At 47.9% G+C, this 27,653-nt stretch overlaps 1 protein-coding gene across 1 annotated transcript in view; it reads right to left on the bottom strand.

The window, feature by feature from the left end:
• LOC138447908 (uncharacterized) overlaps positions 1-27,653 on the bottom strand; it is a 416,627-nt gene that overhangs the window by 370,947 nt on the left and 18,027 nt on the right. The window contains exon 2 of the mRNA XM_069604423.1: positions 2,390-2,485. Coding sequence (XP_069460524.1) covers positions 2,390-2,485 — 96 coding nt within the window. The remainder of the gene's footprint in view (positions 1-2,389; positions 2,486-27,653) is intronic.

The raw sequence follows: 27,653 nt of genomic DNA on the forward strand, positions 1-27,653 counted from the left end.
ATATCAGCACACGCAGTGGGAGCAAAAGTGTATCTGCTCAAGCCGATAATAGTTAAACAGCAGTAGGCTCCCACATAACATGCAAAAGTTGGCATTAGGCTATGGTATAGTGAACATACACAAGAGTAAGCTTAAGATAATCGGTTAGCCTCCAGTCAGCAGTGCATTGGTGACTGGATTTTCGCGGCTGATAAGGATATCAGGGAGTTCCCGGACCTGGCAGATGGATCGTGCAGCGAGTATGGGTACGTTACTTCAGATTATGAACTGATTCTTATGAGCTGAGTGGGTTGGGGTAAAGGGTATCAACACAGCCGGCAGTTAGACAACAATCGTAGCGCTAGCCTGTTAACAGAGTTGGGCAACACTGCAAACATTAAAGTTCCTTTCTTCTTAAGATTTCACATGTACAACTTCTCGGGTGATTTACTGTTCACCCCGGGTCCCTCTGCGCCGAGTTCAGACCCACTTTAACACAAAACCTCTAATTGCTCTCCCTCCACCAGCTCAGACCAAATTCGTCTACTTTTCCAAACTTTCTTTACTTCAACAAAATTGAAGATTTCCGACTGCGCAGGATTTAGCTTTACCCGTTGCAGGATCACTTTGATTCACAATTACTCGTTCTCTTCATGATCTAACCTTTTTCTCACTTTCACTTTTGCCTCTTCTCAGCTGGATACCTTACAGAGACCTTCGATCGAGCATCCACATGGTGCCGGACCACTCAGTCAAAGGTATTGTATCTTGCTTTTAAAGTTCAATCACTCATCAACAGTTCAACTTTACTTGCGTCTCTTATCACACACGTTTGTTCCAGCACTCACCATATAATGTTGCTGCTTGCAACCTTGGCTTCAACAGAGACCGGTTTTGTATCGGTCTCCCCAACTAACCGGCTGTGTTGATTTCACTGATGCTGCTTTGTTGTTCGAGCCAAGGACGGTACCACGGCAGTTGCTGCTCCTCCCCGCCTTGATTATTGACGCGAGATGGTCCGGGTATCTCCTACACAGAATGCAGGATTCCTCAGCCTGGTTTCCTGGTCTTACGCTTTCTATTCTCGAGGGTTCTGGAATGCAACGGTCCTTGTTGAAAAGGTCAAGGGAATTTCCCTCCTTGCGATCCCTTTCTGTTCTGCCGTCTTTCTTCTCTCGTTTTGCTGCTGTCTCAAAACTGCTGTTTCCTCATGTGCTTTGCCTCACTCAGAGTGGTCTCTTGTGCTCTGCCTTTTATCCATGTGGGGAACCTTAATGGAAGTCAGGTTTGTGTGATGGTCAGTAATTGCCTGACCCCGCCTGACCATTGTATTGGGACATGTCTGGTATATGGCTCGGGTGTTAGTCTGTTTTCACCCATAGTGGGCTATCCATGTGAAAGTGTTCATGTTGTAAAAGGGGGGGGGGTGCTAGAGTTCCTAAATATCCTGGTAGGATGGGGAAAAGGTGTTACAGGGAAGGGGATACTGTGTCTCACTATCAAGTGTCCCACTCCCCGAAGACCCATCACCCAGGTGATCCTCCCGCACTGGTCCAACCCCAGAAACTAAATCCAAAAGCGATGGCCCTGTCCTTGCCACCTGGATGACAGATCCCAGGACTAGTGGGTGAGACACCTTCTGGTTTCTTACAGTATTACTGAGCTCCACGCCTCCAGATGAGCATATGTTAAGAGCAGTAGAATGGTTTATAGTCATAAAATCGAATACAATAATGTTGAAAGTCAAAAAATCAAAAAAATAATGTTGAAAAAAAAGTTGAATTTCTTTTTTATTACGTTTTTCATTCGAAATGGGGGGGTTCCCCCAAACCCCCTTTTTTTTACCTTTTTTTTGTTGCCCTTTTTTTTACATGCGGAACCCAAAAAAATATAAATAAAAAAATAAAACATTTGACTTTTTTTTTCAACATTATTGTTTCGAATTTTTTGTAATTCGACATTTATTCGATTTTATAACTGCACACCCAGTAGAATATTATATATTATTTATAATCAGGCACTGGGCTTAGCCTCTCATGGCCCAGTTCCAGCATCAATCAATAGAATCCTCACATGTATGCCGAGGCCACATATCCGATGCAGATAGAAAGGAGCAAAGACACGCAGACACTCTCATACGTACATACATACACAGGGAGACAGGATGGCTTAGGGGGAGTCAGGATGGCTTAGGGGGCACGCAGACACTCGCACACGTACATACATACACAGGGAGACAGGATGGCTTAGGGGGAGACACAGGTTCGGATCCCGATTCAGCGCGTAGGTATTAAGGGTGCTGTAAAAGAACAATTATAATGATGCATACACAAGACCGTCATACATATATATACACATGCACACATGAAATTGATAAAAAATATACGCACACATACTTGATCTCTCTCACCTTCAATGTTTTGGAGGCCTCATTTTCTTTCAGTTTTGATGCCAATAGCCCATCCTTCTCTTTCCTCAGATGCAGCAGCCACTCCTTGAGTTTATTCTGAAAATTACAGAGGTCAGAGGTTACAACGTTCATGTGTATAGTTAAACTCCCACACAAGGATGCAGGAAACTTACAGATGGACTACAGACCTACAAGCACAGGAAAGCACATACACAAACATTTCAAAACGCTTGTAAATAGACACGTGTACACATAAAATATTCTTTCACAGCTCACACACTGAAAGGAAGTGAAGAAAGTATATTGAGAAGAAACTGTAGCTTTGCAAGAGTGCATGCACTGAAATCAAGCATTGGCAAAGCATAGAGGTTTGGCGGATGTATGTGCATTCACACATGCTATCATATGCTTGGGTACACGCATTGTAGCTATACTGGTACCCCTTACACGTGCATTGCAACCCTGTCAAAGCACGGTACCTCTGTTCTGCTGGAGCCTACTGTCACTCCAGGGTATTGCAAGCCCACTCTTCTGTAAACACCCATGTTACACCATTCCAGGGCACTCTTATCCTGCTCTAGTGCAACTGTACTAATACACTGTGCTCGGGGATATATAGCCCTACTCTCAAGTGACAGCACGGTTACACCATGCTAGGGCATTATAACCCTGCTCTGCCTTAAGTGTACTGTTGTACTATTCCAGGGCACTGTTATCCTGCTCTGGTGTAACCGTACTAATACACTGTGCTCGGGAGTATATAGCCCTACTCTCACGTGACAGCACGGTTACACCATGCTAGGGCGTTATAACCCTGCTCTGCCTTAAATGTACTGTTATACTATTCCAGGGCACTGTTATCCTGCTCTGGTGTAACCGTACTAATACACTGTGCTCGGGGGTATATAGCCCTACTCTCACGTGACAGCACGGTTACACCATGCTAGGGTATTATAACCCTGCTCTGCCTTAAATATACTGATATACCATTCCAGGGCACTGTAATCCTGCTCTGGTGCAACCGTACTAATACCCTGTGCCCGGGGTATATATCCCTACTCTCATGTGACAGAACGGGTTACACAAAGCTAGGGCAATATAACCCTACTCCTCTGTAAAAACCATGTTACACCATTCCAGGGCACTGTGATCCTGCTCCGCCTTAAATGTACTGATATACCGTTCCAGGGCACTGTAATCCTGCTCTGGTGTAACCGTACTAATACACTGTGCCGGGGGTATATAGCCCTACTCTCATTTGACAGCGATGTTACACCATGCTAGGGCATTATAACCCTGCTCTGCCTTAAATGTACTGTTATACTATTCCAGGGCACTGTAATCCTGCTCTGGTGTAACCGTACTAATACACTGTGCCGGGGGTATATAGCCCTACTCTCATTTGACAGCGATGTTACACCATGCTAGGGCATTATAACCCTGCTCTGCCTTAAATGTACTGTTATACTATTCCAGGGCACTGTAATCCTGCTCTGGTGTAACCGTACTAATACACTGTGCCGGGGGTATATAGCCCTACTCTCATTTGACAGCGATGTTACACCATGCTAGGGCATTATAACCCTGCTCTGCCTTAAATGTACTGTTATACTATTCCAGGGCACTGTAATCCTGCTCTGGTGTAACCGTACTAATACACTGTGCTGGGGGTATATAGCCCTACTCTCATGTACAGCACGGTTACACCATGCTAGGGTATTGTAACCCCACTCTTCTGTAAACACCATGTTACACCATTCCAGGGCACTGTAATCCTGCTCTGGTTTAACCATACTCATACACTGTGCCGGAGCTATACAGCCCTACTCTCATTTGACAGCGATGTTACACCATGCTAGGGCATTACAACCCTGCTCTGCTTACATGTACTGTTATACTATTCCAGGGCAATGTAATCCTGCTCTGGTGTAACCGTACTAATACACTGTCCCGGGGGTATATAGCCCTACTCTCGTGCGACAGCACAGTTACACCATGCTAGGGCATTATAACCCTGTGCTGCCTTAAATGTATTGATATACCATTCCAGGGCACTGTTATCATGCTCTGGTGTAACCGTACTAATACACTGTGCAGGGGGTATATAGCACCACTCTCATGTGAAGCACAGTTACACCATGCTAGGGCATTATAACCCTGCTCTGCCTTAAGTGTACTGTTGTACTATTCCAGGGCAATGTAATCCTGCTCTGGTGTAACCGTACTAATACACTGTGCCGGGGGTATATATCCCTACTCTCATGTGACAGTGCGGTTACACCATGCTAGGGCATTATAACCCTACTCTGCCTTAAATGTACTGATATAGGCCCTCATTCCGAGTTTGGAGGTAAGTAACGCTCCTTACCGGCATGGCGTAAATAGCGTGTCCGGGCAGTCATCAGTCCGCTAATAGAGGACTATTACGACTTTGCAGGCATGAGCTTTACGCCATGCGGGTAAGATCATTAGCGCCATGCCGTTAAAGGCATCTAAAATGCCCTTAGCGGCATCAAGCATAGCGCAAATAACACTCCCGAAAAGGTCTAATGCGGCATTAGCGGTGACCGTTATTAGCGGTGACCGCTAATAACGGTCACCGCTATTAACGGTCACCACTAATAAGCGGAACCGGAAGTAGCGTCATCGCACAGGAACGGGAAGGAGCACGGCGGCCATCACAATCCATTGCCATCCTCACCACACAGGACCCCTCGGACTCTGCTGTTTTTTGGAAATGATCCACCTATAACACCACTATGCCCAAGGCCCTGAAGAAGGGAGCTACCTGGCCGCGGAAAGAAAGGTTCAATGAGGATGAGCTGCAGATGCTGGTAGACACACTGCAGGAGCATGCTGCCATAGTCTTCTCAAATAACATGAAGAGAGAGGCAGCACTGAAGAAGAAAGAGATCTGGGCACTTGTTGCCCAGAAGGTCAGTGCTGTGAGGAACACCCCACGCACAATTAAAGACTGTCGCAAGCGCTGGGACGACCTGCTACTAAGGGTACGAAACATCCTCTCAGTGAACCACAGCCAGGCCATGGGAACAGGAGGAGGTCCCAGTTCCCCGATCAAGCTCACCCATGGGAAGACATCTGCACCAGCATGATAGGGATTAAGGGGATCGAAGGTGTTTTGGCGAGATGGAGTGTGGCACCACAACATCGGGCGATGGAGGTGAGTGTCCAAAGTAAACATTGTAATGCCAAATCTGATGAAAGTCAACCAATATGTCAGTTCAAAGAGTCAAGCCATGGTCCAATACACACACACACTCCCAGCAAAGTAGGCGGTGCATCACAGACACATGCAGATGCCTGCTGCAAGGCAATGCCGTACCTGACACACACCACACAAAGATGTAAATGCCATGAGTCACACAGCGTGCAGGCCCAAAATACTATGCATGTCAGATAGCATTGCTCCTGGGCAACATGAGTGACGCTGATGTATGCCTGCATAAACCACACATGTATCAAAGAACGTGCTCATCCAAACACAAATGCCTATTACCCCCAATTGTGTGGATGAGCAATTGCCCTAATGTATGTATGATGCCTATAAAAACATCACTCATGCCGTCCCTCTCTTCGACCCCCACAGGCTCTGACCATGACAGCGATGGGCTGGACGCAACCCCTGGACAGACCACACCCCGGAAGAGGTCCTGGGATGACGCCAACCACCCTTCAACCTTGAGGGGACAACCCAGGGGCCGCCGTGCACCAACAGGCAAGCCACGCCAGGTATCCATTACACCGTTGCCACCAAGGCCCGTAGAGGGCGAAGCACCACCACCACCCATTGGCCCCCCTGAGGAATCAGGCGAGGCACCACATTCAGAGGAGTCCAGTTTGGCTGGGGAGGTGGCAGCCACAGCACCCCTGGCTGTGGAGGACCCACAGGACGAGATATGGGTGCCCATTGAGGACGATATATCGGAAGTGGTCCGTACACCAAGTCCACTGGTATCCCCCCAAATATCGTCACTCGATACAGAGCATGCCACCACCCCGGAGCAGTCTGGTCAGGAGCAGACGGAAGGACATTTCAGTCCCATTCTGATGACTACGGAGGCTGAGCAGGCTGGGCAGGACAGGCAGGGACCGACAACCCCAACAGGTGCACCCGCAGGCCGCAGCGGTCTGACCTGCTCACTGCCCTTGTGCGGGAGTTTGTCGAGGACAACAGACTGGCCAGACAGGAGTGGCGTCAGGACTTAGCCTCACTAGGCAGGTCCATCACGGACAACACTGCCTCCATGGCCAAATCATTCGCTGACAACACCAGCCGCCTCTGCGAGGAGGTCTCGGCCCTCTGGCAGGTCTTAGGCCACATAGCGGATGCCATGGAGGCAGGGCATCCCGCTACACAATCACAGCAGGCGGCCATACTGTCTTCCTCCAGTTCTACACAGACAAGCCCGCTCCGCAGGTCGGCACGTACCCTGCGCCGGCAAGACATGCCGCCCCCTGGACCAGGGAGAGCCAATTGATCCTCAGGGCATCCTCATGTAGGCTTTAGAGACTCGATGGGACATGTGCGGGGGAGGTGTGGGGGGATGGGGAGGGGGGTGAGGATGTGTGGGGGAGTTGTGCGGGGTGGGTAGGAGGGTGTGTGGGGGAGGTGTGGTGGGAGGGGGAATGGGGTGAGGGTGGTGGAGGGATTTTGCACTTACGTTTACATTGTTATATTTAATACACCTGTTGTGTGAAAAACAAGACCTGAGTGGACATTCATCATTGCGCATGTGTCATTTATTCATTTACAGTGCATAGTGTACATGTACCTCCATACCCAGTGCCCTCTGTCCAACCATCATATCACCCTCTGCTGCCATGTGTGTCTGTAATATTGTGCAATCACTGACTGGCACACAGCACGTCCCTCCTGTGCATCGGCACCGCAATGATGTCCTTCCACATCTTCTTCTGCCTCTTCATCATCACCAGGTGGTAGCAGTTCAATGTCAGGAGGCAGGGGCACGTTCCGGCGGATGCACAAATTGTGCAGCATGACACATGCCATGATGACCCTGGCCACCTTCTCATGCCTGTAGAGGACTGCCCCACCCGACCGTCTGAGGCAGCAAAATCGTGCCTTCAACAGGCCAAAGGTCTGCTCGATGACCGTACGGGTATGGGAACCCTTGTAGTCCTCCTCGTGCCTGTTCTGTGGGTTTCGGACAGGGGTGAGTAGCCACGGCTTCAAGGGATAACCACTATCACCTGCATGAGAGGGAAATGAAGTTAAATGTCAGGGGAATCATGAAGAACAGCTGTACTAGTTACACATGCCGGCAGGTTTTTGTTGCCCACATGCACATGTCCCTGGATGCATTTACGCCATTTTCAGTCCCTCAATGTGTCCTGTGCCATGGACTAATGGTGTGGGTTGCATCTTCAAGATGATACATGGTGTGCACTGCCATCCTGTTGCACATGCATCGTACACGCAAACAGCTGTGTTTGTATCAAATTAGTGAGGTGTTGTGTTCTGTGGGATTTACTTAGAGGGAGCATTGGCAGTAGTCTGTGCAATATTGTGCAATCAGCGCTGATCATTCCCATGGTGACATGCAGCACTCCTGTGGGTGTGCCGGCCCTGTGCCGGACAGTGGATTCCCTAGTAGGTTCAGTTTGATGCACTCACAGGGATGCTTGTCCTGTGTGGTGAAATGCTGGAGACAGCAGCATAGTGCATATGCACTGCATGGTGCTGGATGGCGTTACGGAGGGTGAGGGGCGCTGATGAGTGGTGCACGTGTTGTGGGATGTGGGATGGTTTCTTGTTAGTCATGTAGTGTAAAGCATCACAAACGTTACATGACACCCAAATCCCATAGGAATGAAGTAAGGTTGACACATGTTGCTTTGGGGCACTGTGTTCGGTGATGTGCAGTCACATCAACATTGGCAGCATGGTGGTGTGTGCAACTCTCCCCCCATTTTAATGCCATGTGCCAATTATGCAACTTACCAAGCAGCCAGGCACGTCGTCCTGCATGTCGCTCCATGAAGCGTGGTAGCGTGCAGTTACGCAGGACCATAGAGTCATGAGTTGATGCGGGATATCGGCACAACAATGTGTGATATTGCTGGCGTCGCATACCATCTGCACATTGATGGAGTGGTATTGCTTGCGTTTGCGGTACACCACCTCCATGGCATGCAGGACCACCAACTCCACGTGGGTGCAGTCGAGGGCACCTACACAATTTGGCATGCCTGCCAGTGCATGGAAGGCAACTTTTGTATCAAATAGCTCCTGGGGAGTCCGTGTCCGTGGTAGGGATATGTAGTCCCTTGTGTGCTTGAGGAGGGCATCCAGCACTTGGTTCAGTATCCAGGAAAATAAGGGTTGTGATATGCCATGCATGTGCCTCACTGTGTGCTGGTAGGTGCCTGTGGCAAGAAAGTGGAGCACAGACACTACCTTCAGTAGAGGGGCGATGGCGGTGCGTATTTCAATGAGGCTTACTATGTCATTGTGTATCAAGTCCACTATGGTGGTGATGGTGTCCCGGTCCAGACGGTACAGGGTGTGGATCTGCTCAAGGGTTAGGTTGAAAGTACTGGCTCTGATGTGAGGGACTGGGGGCTGCCGGCGTGGTAATGGTGGCTGAACTGGTGGGGCCTGCTGGGCTTGTCTCACCCTCCTCCTCCTGCGTCTCCTCTGTGGTGCCTGCTGTTGTTGTTGTTGATGTTGTGGCAATGCAAGCATGTCCTCCAGTTCCAGTAATGCTACTACTATTGGAACCATCTTGGTGTGGGAAGGGGGTGTGGTGTGTGGGTGTGCTCCTTTTTGTACTGGGCCAGACTCCATTGTCTCCACAGACTCCATTGCCTCCACCTGTGCTGATTGTGTGCACCCGTGGCAGTTGGGAACAATGCTCAGGGCATTTTACGGTAGGTCGGCGATGCCGGTATTTACGGCCGCTATTGCCGCCATGGTGGGTCGCGTGCCCGCGCCCAGACCACTATTAACGGAACCGTACTTTACGATGCCGCTAATAGCGGTCGGGCTGGTCAGAATAACCCGTAGCGGTAATCGATGCCGGTATTCCTTTACTGGCATCGTTGTTCCCTTAGCACCAACCTCGGAATGACCCCCATACTATTCCAGGGCACTGTAATCCTACTCTGGTGCTCTGGTGTAACCGTACACTGTGCTGGGGGTATATAGCCCTACTCTCATGTGACAGTGCGGTTACACCATGCTAGGGCATTATAACCCTGCTCTGCCTTAAATGTACTGATATACCATTCCAGGGCACTATAATCCTGCTCTGGTGTAACCGTACTAATACACTGTGCCGGGGGTATATAGCACCACTCTCATGTGACAGCACAGGTTACACAAAGCTAGGGCATTATAACCCCACTCTTCAGTAAACACCATGTTACACCATTCCAGAGAACTGTAATCCTGCTCTGGTGTAACCATACTAATACACTGTGGCGGGACTATATAGCCCTACTCTCATGTGACAGCACGGTTACACCATGCTAGTGTATTGTAACCCCACTCCTCTGTAAACACCATGTTACACTATTCCAGGGCACTGTAATCCTGCTCTGGTGTAACCGTACTAATACACTGTGCTGGGGGTATAGAGCCCTACTCTCATGTGACAGCATGGTTACACCATGCTAGGGCATTATAACCCTGCTCTGCCTTAAATGTACTGATATACCATTCCAGGGCACTGTAATCCTGCTCCGGTGTAACCATATTAATACACTGTGCAGGGGGTATATAGCACCACTCTCATGTGACAGCACAGGTTACATAAAGCTAGGGCATTATAACCCCACTCTTCTGTAAACACCATGTTACACCATTCCAGAGAACCGTAATCCTGCTCTGGTGTAACCATACTAATACACTGTGCCGGGACTATATAGCCCTACTCTCATGTGACAGCACGGTTACACCATGCTAGGGTATTGTAACCCCACTCCTCTGTAAACACCATGTTACACTATTCCAGGGCACTGTAATCCTGCTCTGGTGTAACCGTACTAATACACTGTCCCGGGGTATATAGCCCTACTCTCATGTGACAGCACAGTTACACCATACAAGAGCATTATAACCCTGTGCTGCCTTAAATGTACTGGTATACCATACTAGGGCACTGTGTCGCGGAAATCAGACAAAGGATTTGAATCCCAGGTGAGGTTAGTTTGGGAAATATTTAATTGCAGTACTGCAAGGTGAACACAGGAATGGACACCACACAATCGCGCAGCAATTCCAAGGCTGTCTTACCCCGTGCCTTTATCAGCAGCTTGTATAGGTTCCAGCAATTCCAAGACTGTTACCCTGTGCCTTTACCAGCAGCTTTTACAGTTTCCAGCAATTCCAAGGCTGTGTTACCCCATGCCTTTACTAGCAGCTTTTATAGGTTCCAGCAATTCCAAGATGGTGTTACCCCGTGCCTTTACCAGCAGCTTTTATAGGTTCCAGCAATTCCAAGAGTTACCCTGTGCCTTTACCAGCAGCTTTGATAGGTTCCAGCAATTCCAAGACTGTGTTACCATGTGCTTTATCAGAAGCTTCTATAGGTTCCAGCAATTCCAAGAGTTACCCTGTGCCTTTACCAGCAGCTTTGATAGGTTCCAGCAATTTAAAGACTGTGTTACCCTGTGCCTTTATCAGAAGCTTCTATAGGTTCCAGCAATTCCAAGAGTTACCCTGTGCCTTTACCAGCAGCTTTGATAGGTTCCAGCAATTTAAAGACTGTGTTACCCTGTGCCTTTATCAGAAGCTTCTATAGGTTCCAGCAATTCCAAGAGTTACCCTGTGCCTTTACCAGCAGCTTTTATAGGTTCCAGCAATTCCAAGACTGTGTTACTGTGTGCCTTTACCAGCAGCTTTTATAGGTATAAATATTCTCAAACATATCAAACCCTCCACGTGCAAAGGGGACATATGTCCCCCTACCATCATTAAAGAATGCGCTGACTCTCTCACCCCTATCATCACAGCATTCATAAATGTTTCCTTCTCCTCTGGAGTCGTACCACAAAGCCTAAAAGAAGCTTGGGTTCGCCCACTCATAAAACAAAACGTCCCTAGGCCCCACCTGCCCCAACAACTACCGCCCCATCACTACCGTTCTCTTTCTCCTAAAAATCTTGGATAAATCCGCCCCATACACATCCAACAATATTTGGAAACTAATGGCATCCTAGGCAGACGACAATCAGGCTTCCGCAAAGGCCATGGCACAGAAACTGCCCTCTTAGATCTTAAGAACCAAATTACCAAAATAATGGACACAGGCAAACCTGCACTCCTGCTACTCTTGGATCTCTCTGCCGCGTTTGATTTCGTTGACCATGATAGCCTCACCTCTCACCCCTCCAACGCTGCCCGTCTTTCTGACAATGCCACATCATGGATATCCTCCTTCTTTGAAGGAAGGGCCATGAAGGTCTACTCTGACCAGGCAACGCAGATCCAACCACCATCAACTGTGGAGTTCCCCAGGGATCATGCACTGCCCCCACCCTATATAACCTGTTCACCAAACCTCTGTTTGACCTGTTGGATGCGCTCGGCATAGCCTATACCAACTATGCCGATGACACTCAAGTGCGCGTCCCACTTACTGGAGATTATGACCATGATGCAAAAGCTCTCTTCCAGATTCATACCGCTATTCAAACCTGGATGGCAATCAACAACCTTTGCCTAAACAGGGACAAAACTGAGATCATCATCCTGGGCCCCAAGGAAACCCTTGCCAAACTTCACACCAAATACACTTATTTCACCATAGACCACACACAGGTATCAGTCTCCACATCTGTAAAGACTCTCTGAGTCTACTTAGACTCTACACTGTCTATGACAAGACAGGTCAGTGCCATCACCTCGGCCTCTGCACACACCACTAAACTTATAAATGCCATAAAACCCTTTCTTACCACTCAAAACTGCCTGTCCATAGCCAGAGCCACAATAGGAGCTAGACTAGACTACTGCAACGCCCTTCTGGCAGGCACCTCCACAAAAAACATCAACAGGCTCCAAATAACACAAAACAATGCGCTCCACGCAGCCATACACATCCCCAAATATGACCACATATCCCAGGCCAGACACGAAGCCCACTGGCTCCCAGTTAAGGAAAGGATCAAATTCAAAATCCTCACCATTACACACAAATGTGTCAATCTCACCGCCCCTTCATACCTCTCAGAAACTATATCCAAAAACATCTCTGCTCGCCCCACAAGAAGCCACCATACAAACAAACTCTGTGTACCTTCCATAAAGTGAGCCAAGGCCGGCGACATTGGTTTCCCTCACATGGCCTCTGGAATAACCTCCCCAACACACTCAGAGCAGAGCCCTCCCTACTTGCCTTTCGCAAATCCCTCAGAACCACACTATTGGTATAGCATCCACCTCTCCCTGTCGCGCATGCCCTTCGCTCTAGTAACTCATCCAGTTGCTATATGTACTTTCAATGTGACATATCCCCCTAATGTAATATGCACCGCTGCTCTTTATGTAATCTGAACCGTAATATGTAAATTTCAAATGTAATCACCAGGCTTTTTTTCCTATGTAACCAGACATGCTTTTTATTTTCATGTAACAGCGCCACGATGCCCTCGGGCTACTGTGCACTTTAAAAATACAAATAAATAAATAAATAAGTTCCAGCAATTCCACGACTGTGTTACCCCGTGCCTTTACCAACAGCTTTTACAGGTTCCAGCAATTCCGAAGCTGTGTTACCACATGCCTTTACCAACAGCTTTTATAGGTTCCAGCAATTCCAAGACTGTGTTGTCCTGTGCCTTTACCAGCAGCTTTTACAGGTTCCAGCAATTCCAAGACTGTGTTACCCCTTGCCTTTACCAGCAGCTTTTATAGGTTCCAGCTATTCCAAGACGATGTTACCCCATGCCTTTACCTGCAGCTTTTATAGGTTCCAGCTATTCCAAGACTGTGTTACCCTGTGCCTTTACCAGCAGCTTTTATAGGTTCCAGCAATTCCAAGACTGTGTTACCCTGTGCCTTTACCAGCAGCTTTCATAGGTGCCAGCAATTCCAAGACTGTGTTACCCTGTGCCTTTACCAGCAGCTTTTATAGGTGCCAGCAATTCCAAGACTGTGTTACCCCTCGCCTTTACCAGCAGCTTTTACAGGTTCCAGCAATTCAAAGGCTGTGTTACCCCGTGCCTTTACCAGCAGCTTTTACAGGTTCCAGCAATTCCAAGACTCTGTTACCCCGTGCCTTTACCAGCAGCTTTTACAGGTTTCAGCAATTCCAAGAGTGTGTTACCCCGTGCCTTCACCAACAGCTTTTACAGGTTCCAGCAATTCCGAGACTGTGTTACCCTGTGCCTTTATCAGCAATTTTTATAGGTTCCAGCAATTCCGAGATTGTGCCTTTACCAGCAGCTTTTACAGGTTCCAGCAATTCCAAAACGGTGTTACTCCGTGCCTTTACCAGCAGTTTTTAGAGGTTCCAGCTATTCTAAGACGGTGTTACCCTATGTCTTTATCAGCAGCTTTTATAGGTTCCAGCAATTCCAAGACTGTGTTACCCCGTTCCTTTACCAGCAGCTTTGCCAGGTTCCAGAAATTCCAAGACTGTGTTACCCTGTGCCTTTACCAGCAGCTTTTACAGGTTCCAGCAATTCCAAGACTGTGATACCCCGTGCCTTTACCAGCAGCTTTTACAGGTTCCAGCAATTCCAAGACTGTGTTACCCTGTGCCTTTATCAGCAATTTTTATAGGTTCCAGCAATTCCAAGACTGTGTTACCCCGTGCCTTTACCAGCAGCTTTTACAGGTTCCAGCAATTCCAAGGCTGTGTTACCCCGTGCCTTTACCAGCAGCTTTTACAGGTTCCAGCAATTCCAATACTGTGTTACCTCGTGCCTTTACCAACAGCTTTTATAGGTTCCACCAATTCCAAGACTGTGTTACCCTGTGCCTTTATCCGCAATTTTTATAGGTTACAGCAATTCCCAGATTGTTACCCCGTGCCTTTACCAACAGCTTTTATAGGTTCCACCAATTCCAAGACTGTGTTACTCCGTGCCTTTACCAGCAGCTTTTATAGGTTCCAGCAATTCCAACTGTGTTACCCCGTGCCTTTACCAGCAGCTTTTACAGGTTCCAGCAATTCCGAGATTGTGTTACCCCGTGCCTTTACCAACAGCTTTTATAGGTTCCACCAATTCCAAGACTGTGTTACCCTGTGCCTTTATCAGCAATTTTTATAGGTTACAGCAATTCCCAGATTGTGTTACCCCGTGCCTTTACCAACAGCTTTTATAGGTTCCACCAATTCCAAGACTGTGTTACCCCGTGCCTTTACCAGCAGCTTTATAGGTTGCAGCAATTCCAAGACGGTGTTACCCCGTGCCTTTACCAGCAACTTTTATAGGTTCCAGCAATTCCAACTGTGTTACCCCGAGCCTTTACCAGCAGCTTTTACAGGTACCAGCAATTCCAATACTGTGTTACCTCGTGCCTTTACCAGCAGCTTTTACAAGTTCCAGCAATTCCGAGATTGTGTTACCCCGTGCCTTTACCAACAGCTTTTATAGGTTGCACCAATTCTGAGACTGTGTTAGCCTGTGCCTTTATCAGCAATTTTTATAGGTTCCAGCAATTCCGAGATTGTGTTACCCCGTGCCTTCACCAACAGCTTTTATAGGTTCCACCAATTCCAAGACTGTGTTACCCCGTGCCTTTACCAGCAGCTTTTATAGGTTGCAGCAATTCCAAGATGGTCTCACCCTGTGCCTTTACCAGCAGCTTTTTTGGGTTGCAGCAATTCCAAGACTGGGTTACCCTGTGCCTTTACCAGCAGCTTTTACAGGTTCCAGCAATTCCAAGACTGTGTTACCCCGTGCCTTTACCAGCAGCTTTTATAGGTTGCAGCAATTCCAAGACGGTGTTACCCCGTGCCTTTACCAGCAGCTTTTATGGGTTGCAGCAATTCCAAGACTGTGTTACCCTGTGCCTTTACCGGCAGCTTTTATAGGTTCCAGCAATTCCAAGACTGTGTTACCCCATGCCTTTACCAGCAGCTTTTACAGGTGCCAGCAATTCCAAGGCTGTGTTACCCCGTGCTTTGACCAGCAGCTTTTATAGGTTCCAGCAATTCCAAGACTGTGTAGCCCGGTGCCTTTACCAGCAGCTTTTACAGGTTCCAGCAATTCCAAGACAGGGTTACCCCATGCCTTTACCAGCAACTTTTACAGGTTCCAGCTATTCCAAGACTGTGTTATCCCGTGCCTTTACCAGCAGCTTTGCCAGGTTAAGCAATTCCAAGACTGTTTTACCCTCTGCCTTTACCAGCAGCTTTTACAGGTTCCAGCAAGTCCAAGACTGTGTTACCCCGTGCCTTTACCAGCAGCTTTTATAGGTTGCAGCAATTCCAAGACTGTGTTACCCCGTGCCTTTACCAGCAGCTTTGCCAGGTTCCAGCAATTCAAAGACTGTGTTACCCTGTGCCTTTACCAGCAGCTTTTACAGGTTCCAGCAATTCCAAGACTGTGATACCTGGTGCCTTTACCAGCAGCTTTTACAGGTTCCAGCTATTCCAAGACTGTGTTACCCCGTGCCTTTACCAGCAGCTTTTACAGGTTCCAGCAATTCCAAGACTGTGTTAGCCTGTGCCTTTACCAGCAGCTTTTATAGGTTCCAGCAATTCCAAGACTGTGTTACCCCGTGCCTTTACCAACAGCTTTTACAGGTTCCAGCAATTCCAAGACTGTGTTACCCTGTGCCTTTATCAGCAATTTTTATAGGTTGCAGCAATTCCAAGACTGGGTTACCCCGTGCCTTTACCAGCAGCTTTTACAGGTTCCAGCAATTCCAAGGCTGTTTTACCCCGTGTCTTTACCAGCAGCTTTTAAAGGTTCCAGCAATTCTAACTGTGTTACCCCGTGCCTTTACCAGCAGCTTTTATAGGTTCCAGCAATTCCAATACTGTGTTACCCCATGCCTTTACCAGCAGCTTTTACAGGTTCCAGCAATTCCAAGACTGTGTTACCCCGTGTCTTTACCAACATCTTTTACAGGTGCCAGCAATTCCAAGGCTGTGTTGCCCCGTGCTTTGACCAGCAGCTTTTATAGGTTCCAGCAATTCCAAGACTGTGTAGCCCTGTGCCTTTACCAGTGGTTTTGCCAGGTTCCAGCAGTTCCAAGACTGTGTCACCCTGTGCCTTTATCAGCAATTTTTATAGGTTCCAGCAATTCCGAGATTGTGTTACCCCGTGCCTTCACCAACAGCTTTTATAGGTTCCACCAATTCCAAGACTGTGTTACCCCGTGCCTTTACCAGCAGCTTTTATAGGTTCCAGCTATTCCAAGACTGTGTTATCCCGTGCCTTTACCAGCAGCTTTGCCAGGTTAAGCAATTCCAAAACTGTTTTACCCTCTGCCTTTACCAGCAGCTTTTACAGGTTCCAGCAAGTCCAAGACTGTGTTACCCCGTGCCTTTACCAGCAGCTTTTATAGGTTGCAGCAATTCCAAGACTGTGTTACCCTGTGCCTTTACCAGCAGCTTTGCCAGGTTCCAGCAATTGGAAGACTGTGTTACCCTGTGCCTTTACCAGCAGCTTTTACAGGTTCCAGCAATTCCAAGACTGTGATACCTGGTGCCTTTACCAGCAGCTTTTACAGGTTCCAGCCATTCCAAGACTGTGTTACCCCGTGCCTTTACCAGCAGCTTTTACAGGTTCCAGCAATTCCAAGACTGTGTTAGCCTGTGCCTTTACCAGCAGCTTTTATAGGTTCCAGCAATTCCAAGACTGTGTTACCCCGTGCCTTTACCAACAGCTTTTACAGGTTCCAGCAATTCCAAAACTGTGTTACCCTGTGCCTTTATCAGCAATTTTTATAGGTTGCAGCAATTCCAAGACTGGGTTACCCCATGTCTTTACCAGCAGCTTTTACAGGTTCCAGCAATTCCAAGGCTGTTTTACCCCGTGTCTTTACCAGCAGCTTTTAAAGGTTCCAGCAATTCTAACTGTGTTACCCCGTGCCTTTACCAGCAGCTTTTACAGGTTCCAGCAATTCCAATACTGTGTTACCCCATGCCTTTACCAGCAGCTTTTACAGGTTCCAGCAATTCCAAGACTGTGTTACCCCGTGTCTTTACCAACATCTTTTACAGGTGCCAGCAATTCCAAGGCTGTGTTGCCCCGTGCTTTGACCAGCAGCTTTTACAGGTTCCAGCAATTCCAAGACTGTGTTACCCCGTGCCTTTACCAGCAGCTTTTATAGGTTGCAGCAATTCCAAGACGGTGTTACCCCGTGCCTTTACCAGCAGCTTTTATGGGTTGCAGCAATTCCAAGACTGTGTTACCCTGTGCCTTTACCGGCAGCTTTTATAGGTTCCAGCAATTCCAAGACTGTGTTACCCCATGCCTTTACCAGCAGCTTTTACAGGTGCCAGCAATTCCAAGGCTGTGTTACCCCGTGCTTTGACCAGCAGCTTTTATAGGTTCCAGCAATTCCAAGACTGTGTAGCCCGGTGCCTTTACCAGCAGCTTTTACAGGTTCCAGCAATTCCAAGACAGGGTTACCCCATGCCTTTACCAGCAACTTTTACAGGTTCCAGCTATTCCAAGACTGTGTTATCCCGTGCCTTTACCAGCAGCTTTGCCAGGTTAAGCAATTCCAAGACTGTTTTACCCTCTGCCTTTACCAGCAGCTTTTACAGGTTCCAGCAAGTCCAAGACTGTGTTACCCCGTGCCTTTACCAGCAGCTTTTATAGGTTGCAGCAATTCCAAGACTGTGTTACCCCGTGCCTTTACCAGCAGCTTTGCCAGGTTCCAGCAATTCGAAGACTGTGTTACCCTGTGCCTTTACCAGCAGCTTTTACAGGTTCCAGCAATTCCAAGACTGTGATACCTGGTGCCTTTACCAGCAGCTTTTACAGGTTCCAGCTATTCCAAGACTGTGTTACCCCGTGCCTTTACCAGCAGCTTTTACAGGTTCCAGCAATTCCAAGACTGTGTTAGCCTGTGCCTTTACCAGCAGCTTTTATAGGTTCCAGCAATTCCAAGACTGTGTTACCCCGTGCCTTTACCAACAGCTTTTACAGGTTCCAGCAATTCCAAGACTGTGTTACCCTGTGCCTTTATCAGCAATTTTTATAGGTTGCAGCAATTCCAAGACTGGGTTACCCCGTGCCTTTACCAGCAGCTTTTACAGGTTCCAGCAATTCCAAGGCTGTTTTACCCCGTGTCTTTACCAGCAGCTTTTAAAGGTTCCAGCAATTCTAACTGTGTTACCCCGTGCCTTTACCAGCAGCTTTTACAGGTTCCAGCAATTCCAATACTGTGTTACCCCATGCCTTTACCAGCAGCTTTTACAGGTTCCAGCAATTCCAAGACTGTGTTACCCCGTGTCTTTACCAACATCTTTTACAGGTGCCAGCAATTCCAAGGCTGTGTTGCCCCGTGCTTTGACCAGCAGCTTTTATAGGTTCCAGCAATTCCAAGACTGTGTAGCCCTGTGCCTTTACCAGCGGTTTTGCCAGGTTCCAGCAGTTCCAAGACTGTGTCACCCTGTGCCTTTATCAGCAATTTTTATAGGTTCCAGCAATTCCGAGATTGTGTTACCCCGTGCCTTCACCAACAGCTTTTATAGGTTCCACCAATTCCAAGACTGTGTTACCCCGTGCCTTTACCAGCAGCTTTTATAGGTTCCAGCTATTCCAAGACTGTGTTATCCCGTGCCTTTACCAGCAGCTTTGCCAGGTTAAGCAATTCCAAAACTGTTTTACCCTCTGCCTTTACCAGCAGCTTTTACAGGTTCCAGCAAGTCCAAGACTGTGTTACCCCGTGCCTTTACCAGCAGCTTTTATAGGTTGCAGCAATTCCAAGACTGTGTTACCCCGTGCCTTTACCAGCAGCTTTGCCAGGTTCCAGCAATTCGAAGACTGTGTTACCCTGTGCCTTTACCAGCAGCTTTTACAGGTTCCAGCAATTCCAAGACTGTGATACCTGGTGCCTTTACCAGCAGCTTTTACAGGTTCCAGCCATTCCAAGACTGTGTTACCCCGTGCCTTTACCAGCAGCTTTTACAGGTTCCAGCAATTCCAAGACTGTGTTAGCCTGTGCCTTTACCAGCAGCTTTTATAGGTTCCAGCAATTCCAAGACTGTGTTACCCCGTGCCTTTACCAACAGCTTTTACAGGTTCCAGCAATTCCAAAACTGTGTTACCCTGTGCCTTTATCAGCAATTTTTATAGGTTGCAGCAATTCCAAGACTGGGGTACCCCATGCCTTTACCAGCAGCTTTTACAGGTTCCAGCAATTCCAAGGCTGTTTTACCCCGTGTCTTTACCAGCAGCTTTTAAAGGTTCCAGCAATTCTAACTGTGTTGCCCCGTGCCTTTACCAGCAGCTTTTACAGGTTCCAGCAATTCCAATACTGTGTTACCCCATGCCTTTACCAGCAGCTTTTACAGGTTCCAGCAATTCCAAGACTGTGTTACCCCGTGCCTTTACCAACATCTTTTACAGGTGCCACCAATTCCAAGGCTGTGTTGCCCCGTGCTTTGACCAGCAGCTTTTATAGGTTCCAGCAATTCCAAGACTGTGTAGCCCTGTGCCTTTACCAGCGGTTTTGCCAAGTTCCAGCAGTTCCAAGACTGTGTCACCCTGTGCCTTTATCAGCAATTTTTATAGGTTCCAGCAATTCCGAGATTGTGTTACCCCGTGCCTTCACCAACAGCTTTTATAGGTTCCACCAATTCCAAGACTGTGTTACCCCGTGCCTTTACCAGCAGCTTTTATAGGTTGCAGCAATTCCAAGATGGTCTCACCCTGTGCCTTTACCAGCAGCTTTTATGGGTTGCAGCAATTCCAAGACTGGGTTACCCTGTGCCTTTACCAGCAGCTTTTATATGTGCCAGCAATTCCAAAACAGTGTTACCCTGTGCCTTTACCAGCAGCTTTTATAGGTTCCAGCAATTCCAAGACTGTGTTACCCTGTGCCTTTACCAGCAGCTTTTACAGGTTCCAGCAATTCCAAGACTGTGTTACCCCGTGCCTTTACCAGCAGCTTTTATAGGTTGCAGCAATTCCAAGACGGTGTTACCCCGTGCCTTTACCAGCAGCTTTTATGGGTTGCAGCAATTCCAAGACTGTGTTACCCTGTGCCTTTACCGGCGGCTTTTATAGGTTCCAGCAATTCCAAGACTGTGTTACCCCATGCCTTTACCAGCAGCTTTTACAGGTGCCAGCAATTCCAAGGCTGTGTTACCCCGTGCTTTGACCAGCAGCTTTTATAGGTTCCAGCAATTCCAAGACTGTGTAGCCCGGTGCCTTTACCAGCAGCTTTTACAGGTTCCAGCAATTCCAAGACAGGGTTACCCCATGCCTTTACCAGCAGCTTTTACAGGTTCCAGCTATTCCAAGACTGTGTTATCCCGTGCCTTTACCAGCAGCTTTGCCAGGTTAAGCAATTCCAAGACTGTTTTACCCTCTGCCTTTACCAGCAGCTTTTACAGGTTCCAGCAAGTCCAAGACTGTGTTACCCCGTGCCTTTACCAGCAGCTTTTATAGGTTGCAGCAATTCCAAGACTGTGTTACCCCGTGCCTTTACCAGCAGCTTTGCCAGGTTCCAGCAATTCGAAGACTGTGTTACCCTGTGCCTTTACCAGCAGCTTTTACAGGTTCCAGCAATTCCAAGACTGTGATACCTGGTGCCTTTACCAGCAGCTTTTACAGGTTCCAGCTATTCCAAGACTGTGTTACCCCGTACCTTTACCAGCAGCTTTTACAGGTTCCAGCAATTCCAAGACTGTGTTAGCCTGTGCCTTTACCAGCAGCTTTTATAGGTTCCAGCAATTCCAAGACTGTGTTACCCCGTGCCTTTACCAACAGCTTTTACAGGTTCCAGCAATTCCAAGACTGTGTTACCCTGTGCCTTTATCAGCAATTTTTATAGGTTGCAGCAATTCCAAGACTGGGTTACCCCGTGCCTTTACCAGCAGCTTTTACAGGTTCCAGCAATTCCAAGGCTGTTTTACCCCGTGTCTTTACCAGCAGCTTTTAAAGGTTCCAGCAATTCTAACTGTGTTACCCCGTGCCTTTACCAGCAGCTTTTACAGGTTCCAGCAATTCCAATACTGTGTTACCCCATGCCTTTACCAGCAGCTTTTACAGGTTCCAGCAATTCCAAGACTGTGTTACCCCGTGCCGTTACCAACATCTTTTACAGGTGCCAGCAATTCCAAGGCTGTGTTGCCCCGTGCTTTGACCAGCAGCTTTTATAGGTTCCAGCAATTCCAAGACTGTGTAGCCCTGTGCCTTTACCAGCGGTTTTGCCAGGTTCCAGCAGTTCCAAGACTGTGTCACCCTGTGCCTTTATCAGCAATTTTTATAGGTTCCAGCAATTCCGAGATTGTGTTACCCCGTGCCTTCACCAACAGCTTTTATAGGTTCCACCAATTCCAAGACTGTGTTACCCCGTGCCTTTACCAGCAGCTTTTATAGGTTGCAGCAATTCCAAGATGGTCTCACCCTGTGCCTTTACCAGCAGCTTTTATGGGTTGCAGCAATTCCAAGACTGGGTTACCCTGTGCCTTTACCAGCAGCTTTTATATGTGCCAGCAATTCCAAAACAGTGTTACCCTGTGCCTTTACCAGCAGCTTTTATAGGTTCCAGCAATTCCAAGACTGTGTTACCCTGTGCCTTTACCAGCAGCTTTTACAGGTTCCAGCAATTCCAAGACTGTGTTACCCCGTGCCTTTACCAGCAGCTTTTATAGGTTGCAGCAATTCCAAGACGGTGTTACCCCGTGCCTTTACCAGCAGCTTTTATGGGTTGCAGCAATTCCAAGAGTGTGTTACCCTGTGCCTTTACCGGCAGCTTTTATAGGTTTCAGCAATTCCAAGACTGTGTTACCCCATGCCTTTACCAGCAGCTTTTACAGGTGCCAGCAATTCCAAGGCTGTGTTACCCCGTGCTTTGACCAGCAGCTTTTATAGGTTCCAGCAATTCCAAGACTGTGTAGCCCTGTGCCTTTACCAGCAGCTTTTACAGGTTCCAGCAATTCCAAGACAGGGTTACCCCATGCCTTTACCAGCAGCTTTTACATGTTCCAGCTATTCCAAGACTGTGTTATCCCGTGCCTTTACCAGCAGCTTTGCCAGGTTAAGCAATTCCAAGACTGTTTTACCCTCTGCCTTTACCAGCAGCTTTTACAGGTTCCAGCAAGTCCAAGACTGTGTTACCCCGTGCCTTTACCAGCAGCTTTTATAGGTTGCAGCAATTCCAAGACTGTGTTACCCCGTGCCTTTACCAGCAGCTTTGCCAGGTTCCAGCAATTCGAAGACTGTGTTACCCTGTGCCTTTACCAGCAGCTTTTACAGGTTCCAGCAATTCCAAGACTGTGATACCTGGTGCCTTTACCAGCAGCTTTTACAGGTTCCAGCTATTCCAAGACTGTGTTACCCTGTGCCTTTACCAGCAGCTTTTACAGGTTCCAGCAATTCCAAGACTGTGTTAGCCTGTGCCTTTACCAGCAGCTTTTATAGGTTCCAGCAATTCCAAGACTGTGTTACCCCGTGCCTTTACCAACAGCTTTTACAGGTTCCAGCAATTCCAAGACTGTGTTACCCTGTGCCTTTATCAGCAATTTTTATAGGTTGCAGCAATTCCAAGACTGGGTTACCCCGTGCCTTTACCAGCAGCTTTTACAGGTTCCAGCAATTCCAAGGCTGTTTTACCCCGTGTCTTTACCAGCAGCTTTTATAGGTTCCAGCAATTCTAACTGTGTTACCCCGTGCCTTTACCAGCAGCTTTTACAGGTTCCAGAAATTCCAATACTGTGTTACCCCATGCCTTTACCAGCAGCTTTTACAGGTTCCAGCAATTCCAAGACTGTGTTACCCCGTGCCTTTACCAACATCTTTTACAGGTGCCAGCAATTCCAAGGCTGTGTTACCCCGTGCTTTGACTAGCAGCTTTTATAGGTTGCAGCAATTCCAAGACGGTGTTACCCCGTGCCTTTACCAGCAGCTTTTATGGGTTGCAGCAATTCCAAGGCTGTTTTACCCCGTGTCTTTACCAGCAGCTTTTATAGGTTCCAGCAATTCTAACTGTGTTACCCCGTGCCTTTACCAGCAGCTTTTACAGGTTCCAGCAATTCCAATACTGTGTTACCTCATGCCTTTACCAGCAGCTTTTACAGGTTCCAGCAATTCCAAGACTGTGTTACCCTGTGCCTTTACCAGCAGCTTTTACAGGTTCCAGAAATTCCAAGACTGTGTTACCCCGTGCCTTTACCAGCAGCTTTTATAGGTTGCAGCAATTCCAAGACGGTGTTACCCCGTGCCTTTACCAGCAGCTTTTATGGGTTGCAGCAATTCCAAGACTGTGTTACCCTGTGCCTTTACCGGCAGCTTTTATAGGTTCCAGCAATTCCAAGTCTGTGTTACCCCATGCCTTTACCAGCAGCTTTTACAGGTGCCAGCAATTCCAAGGCTGTGTTACCCCGTGCTTTGACCAGCAGCTTTTATAGGTTCCAGCAATTCCAAGACTGTGTAGCCCTGTGCCTTTACCAGCGGTTTTGCCAGGTTCCAGCAGTTCCAAGACTGTGTCACCCTGTGCCTTTACCAGCAGCTTTTATAGGTTGCAGCAATTCCAAGACTGTGTTACCCTGTGCCTTTACCAGCAGCTTTTATAGGTTCCAGCAATTCCAAGACTGTGTTACCCGTGCCTTTACCAGCAGCTTTTACAGGTGCCAGAAATTCCGAGGCTGTGTTACCCCGTGCTTTTACCAGCAGCTTTTATAGGTTCCAGCAATTCCAAGACGATGTTGCCCTGTGCCTTTATCAGTAGCTTTTATAGGTTCCAGCAATTCCAAGACTGTGTTACCCCATGCCTTTACCTGCAGCTTTGCCAGGTTCCAGCAATTCCAAGACTGTGTTGCCCTGTGCCTTTACCAGCAGCTTTTACAGGTTCCAGCAATTCCAAGACTGTGATACCTGGTGCCTTTACCAGCAGCTTTTACAGGTTCCAGCTATTCCAAGACTGTGTTACCCCGTGCCTTTACCAGCAGCTTTTACAGGTTCCAGCAATTCCAAGACTGTGTTACCCTGTGCCTTTACCAGCAGCTTTTATAGGTTCCAGCAATTCCAAGACTGTGTTACCCCGTGCCTTTACCAACAGCTTTTACAGGTTCCAGCAATTCCAAGACTGTGTTACCCTGTGCCTTTATCAGCAATTTTTATAGGTTGCAGCAATTCCAAGACTGGGTTACCCCGTGCGTTTACCAGCAGCTTTTACAGGTTCCAGCAATTCCAAGGCTGTTTTACCCCGTGTCTTTACCAGCAGCTTTTATAGGTTCCAGCAATTCTAACTGTGTTACCCCGTGCCTTTACCAGCAGCTTTTACAGGTTCCAGCAATTCCAAGGCTGTGTTACCCCGTGCTTTGACCAGTAGCTTTTATAGGTTCCCGCAATTCCAAGACTGTGTTGCCCTGTGCCTTTACGAGCAGTTTTGCCAGGTTCCAGCAGTTCCAAGACTGTGTCACCCTGTGCCTTTACCAACAGCTTCTACAGGTTCCAGCAATTCCAAGACGGTGTTAACCCATGCCTTTACCAGCAGCTTTTACAGGTTCCAGCTATTCCAAAACTGTGTTATCCCGTGCCTTTACCAGCAGCTTTTATAGGTTCCAGCAATTCCAAGACTGTGTTACCCTGTGCCTTTACCAGCAGCTTTTACAGGTTCCAGCAATTCCAAGACTGTGTTACCCCGTGCCTTTACCAGCAGCTTTTATAGGTTGCAGCAATTCCAAGACGGTGTTACCCCGTGCCTTTACCAGCAGCTTTTATGGGTTGCAGCAATTCCAAGACTGTGTTACCCTGTGCCTTTACCAGCAGCTTTTATAGGTTCCAGCAATTCCAAGACTGTGTTACCCCATGCCTTTACCAGCAGCTTTTACAGGTGCCAGCAATTCCAAGACAGGGTTACCCCATGCCTTTACCAGCAGCTTTTACATGTTCCAGCTATTCCAAGACTGTGTTATCCCGTGCCTTTACCAGCAGCTTTGCCAGGTTAAGCAATTCCAAGACTGTTTTACCCTCTGCCTTTACCAGCAGCTTTTACAGGTTCCAGCAAGTCCAAGACTGTGTTACCCCGTGCCTTTACCAGCAGCTTTTATAGGTTGCAGCAATTCCAAGACTGTGTTACCCCGTTCCTTTACCAGCAGCTTTGCCAGGTTCCAGCAATTCGAAGACTGTGTTACCCTGTGCCTTTACCAGCAGCTTTTACAGGTTCCAGCAATTCCAAGACTGTGATACCTGGTGCCTTTACCAGCAGCTTTTACAGGTTCCAGCTATTCCAAGACTGTGTTACCCTGTGCCTTTACCAGCAGCTTTTACAGGTTCCAGCAATTCCAAGACTGTGTTAGCCTGTGCCTTTACCAGCAGCTTTTATAGGTTCCAGCAATTCCAAGACTGTGTTACCCCGTGCCTTTACCAACAGCTTTTACAGGTTCCAGCAATTCCAAGACTGTGTTACCCTGTGCCTTTATCAGCAATTTTTATAGGTTGCAGCAATTCCAAGACTGGGTTACCCCGTGCCTTTACCAGCAGCTTTTACAGGTTCCAGCAATTCCAAGGCTGTTTTACCCGTGTCTTTACCAGCAGCTTTTATAGGTTCCAGCAATTCTAACTGTGTTACCCCGTGCCTTTACCAGCAGCTTTTACAGGTTCCAGAAATTCCAATACTGTGTTACCCCATGCCTTTACCAGCAGCTTTTACAGGTTCCAGCAATTCCAAGACTGTGTTACCCCGTGCCTTTACCAACATCTTTTACAGGTGCCAGCAATTCCAAGGCTGTGTTACCCCGTGCTTTGACCAGCAGCTTTTATAGGTTGCAGCAATTCCAAGACGGTGTTACCCCGTGCCTTTACCAGCAGCTTTTATGGGTTGCAGCAATTCCAAGGCTGTTTTACCCCGTGTCTTTACCAGCAGCTTTTATAGGTTCCAGCAATTCTAACTGTGTTACCCCGTGCCTTTACCAGCAGCTTTTACAGGTTCCAGCAATTCCAATACTGTGTTACCTCATGCCTTTACCAGCAGCTTTTACAGGTTCCAGCAATTCCAAGACTGTGTTACCCTGTGCCTTTACCAGCAGCTTTTACAGGTTCCAGAAATTCCAAGACTGTGTTACCCCGTGCCTTTACCAGCAGCTTTTATAGGTTGCAGCAATTCCAAGACGGTGTTACCCCGTGCCTTTACCAGCAGCTTTTATGGGTTGCAGCAATTCCAAGACTGTGTTACCCTGTGCCTTTACCGGCAGCTTTTATAGGTTCCAGCAATTCCAAGACTGTGTTACCCCATGCCTTTACCAGCAGCTTTTACAGGTGCCAGCAATTCCAAGGCTGTGTTACCCCGTGCTTTGACCAGCAGCTTTTATAGGTTCCAGCAATTCCAAGACTGTGTAGCCCTGTGCCTTTACCAGCGGTTTTGCCAGGTTCCAGCAGTTCCAAGACTGTGTCACCCTGTGCCTTTACCAGCAGCTTTTATAGGTTGCAGCAATTCCAAGACTGTGTTACCCTGTGCCTTTACCAGCAGCTTTTATAGGTTCCAGCAATTCCAAGACTGTGTTACCCGTGCCTTTACCAGCAGCTTTTACAGGTGCCAGAAATTCCGAGGCTGTGTTACCCCGTGCTTTTACCAGCAGCTTTTATAGGTTCCAGCAATTCCAAGACGATGTTGCCCTGTGCCTTTATCAGTAGCTTTTATAGGTTCCAGCAATTCCAAGACTGTGTTACCCCATGCCTTTACCTGCAGCTTTGCCAGGTTCCAGCAATTCCAAGACTGTGTTGCCCTGTGCCTTTACCAGCAGCTTTTACAGGTTCCAGCAATTCCAAGACTGTGATACCTGGTGCCTTTACCAGCAGCTTTTACAGGTTCCAGCTATTCCAAGACTGTGTTACCCCGTGCCTTTACCAGCAGCTTTTACAGGTTCCAGCAATTCCAAGACTGTGTTACCCTGTGCCTTTACCAGCAGCTTTTATAGGTTCCAGCAATTCCAAGACTGTGTTACCCCGTGCCTTTACCAACAGCTTTTACAGGTTCCAGCAATTCCAAGACTGTGTTACCCTGTGCCTTTATCAGCAATTTTTATAGGTTGCAGCAATTCCAAGACTGGGTTACCCCGTGCGTTTACCAGCAGCTTTTACAGGTTCCAGCAATTCCAAGGCTGTTTTACCCCGTGTCTTTACCAGCAGCTTTTATAGG

This window comes from Ambystoma mexicanum, chromosome 3q, assembly GCF_040938575.1.
Source record: "Ambystoma mexicanum isolate Mex_15411 chromosome 3q, UKY_AmexF1_1, whole genome shotgun sequence".
Lineage (NCBI taxonomy): Eukaryota > Metazoa > Chordata > Amphibia > Caudata > Ambystomatidae > Ambystoma > Ambystoma mexicanum.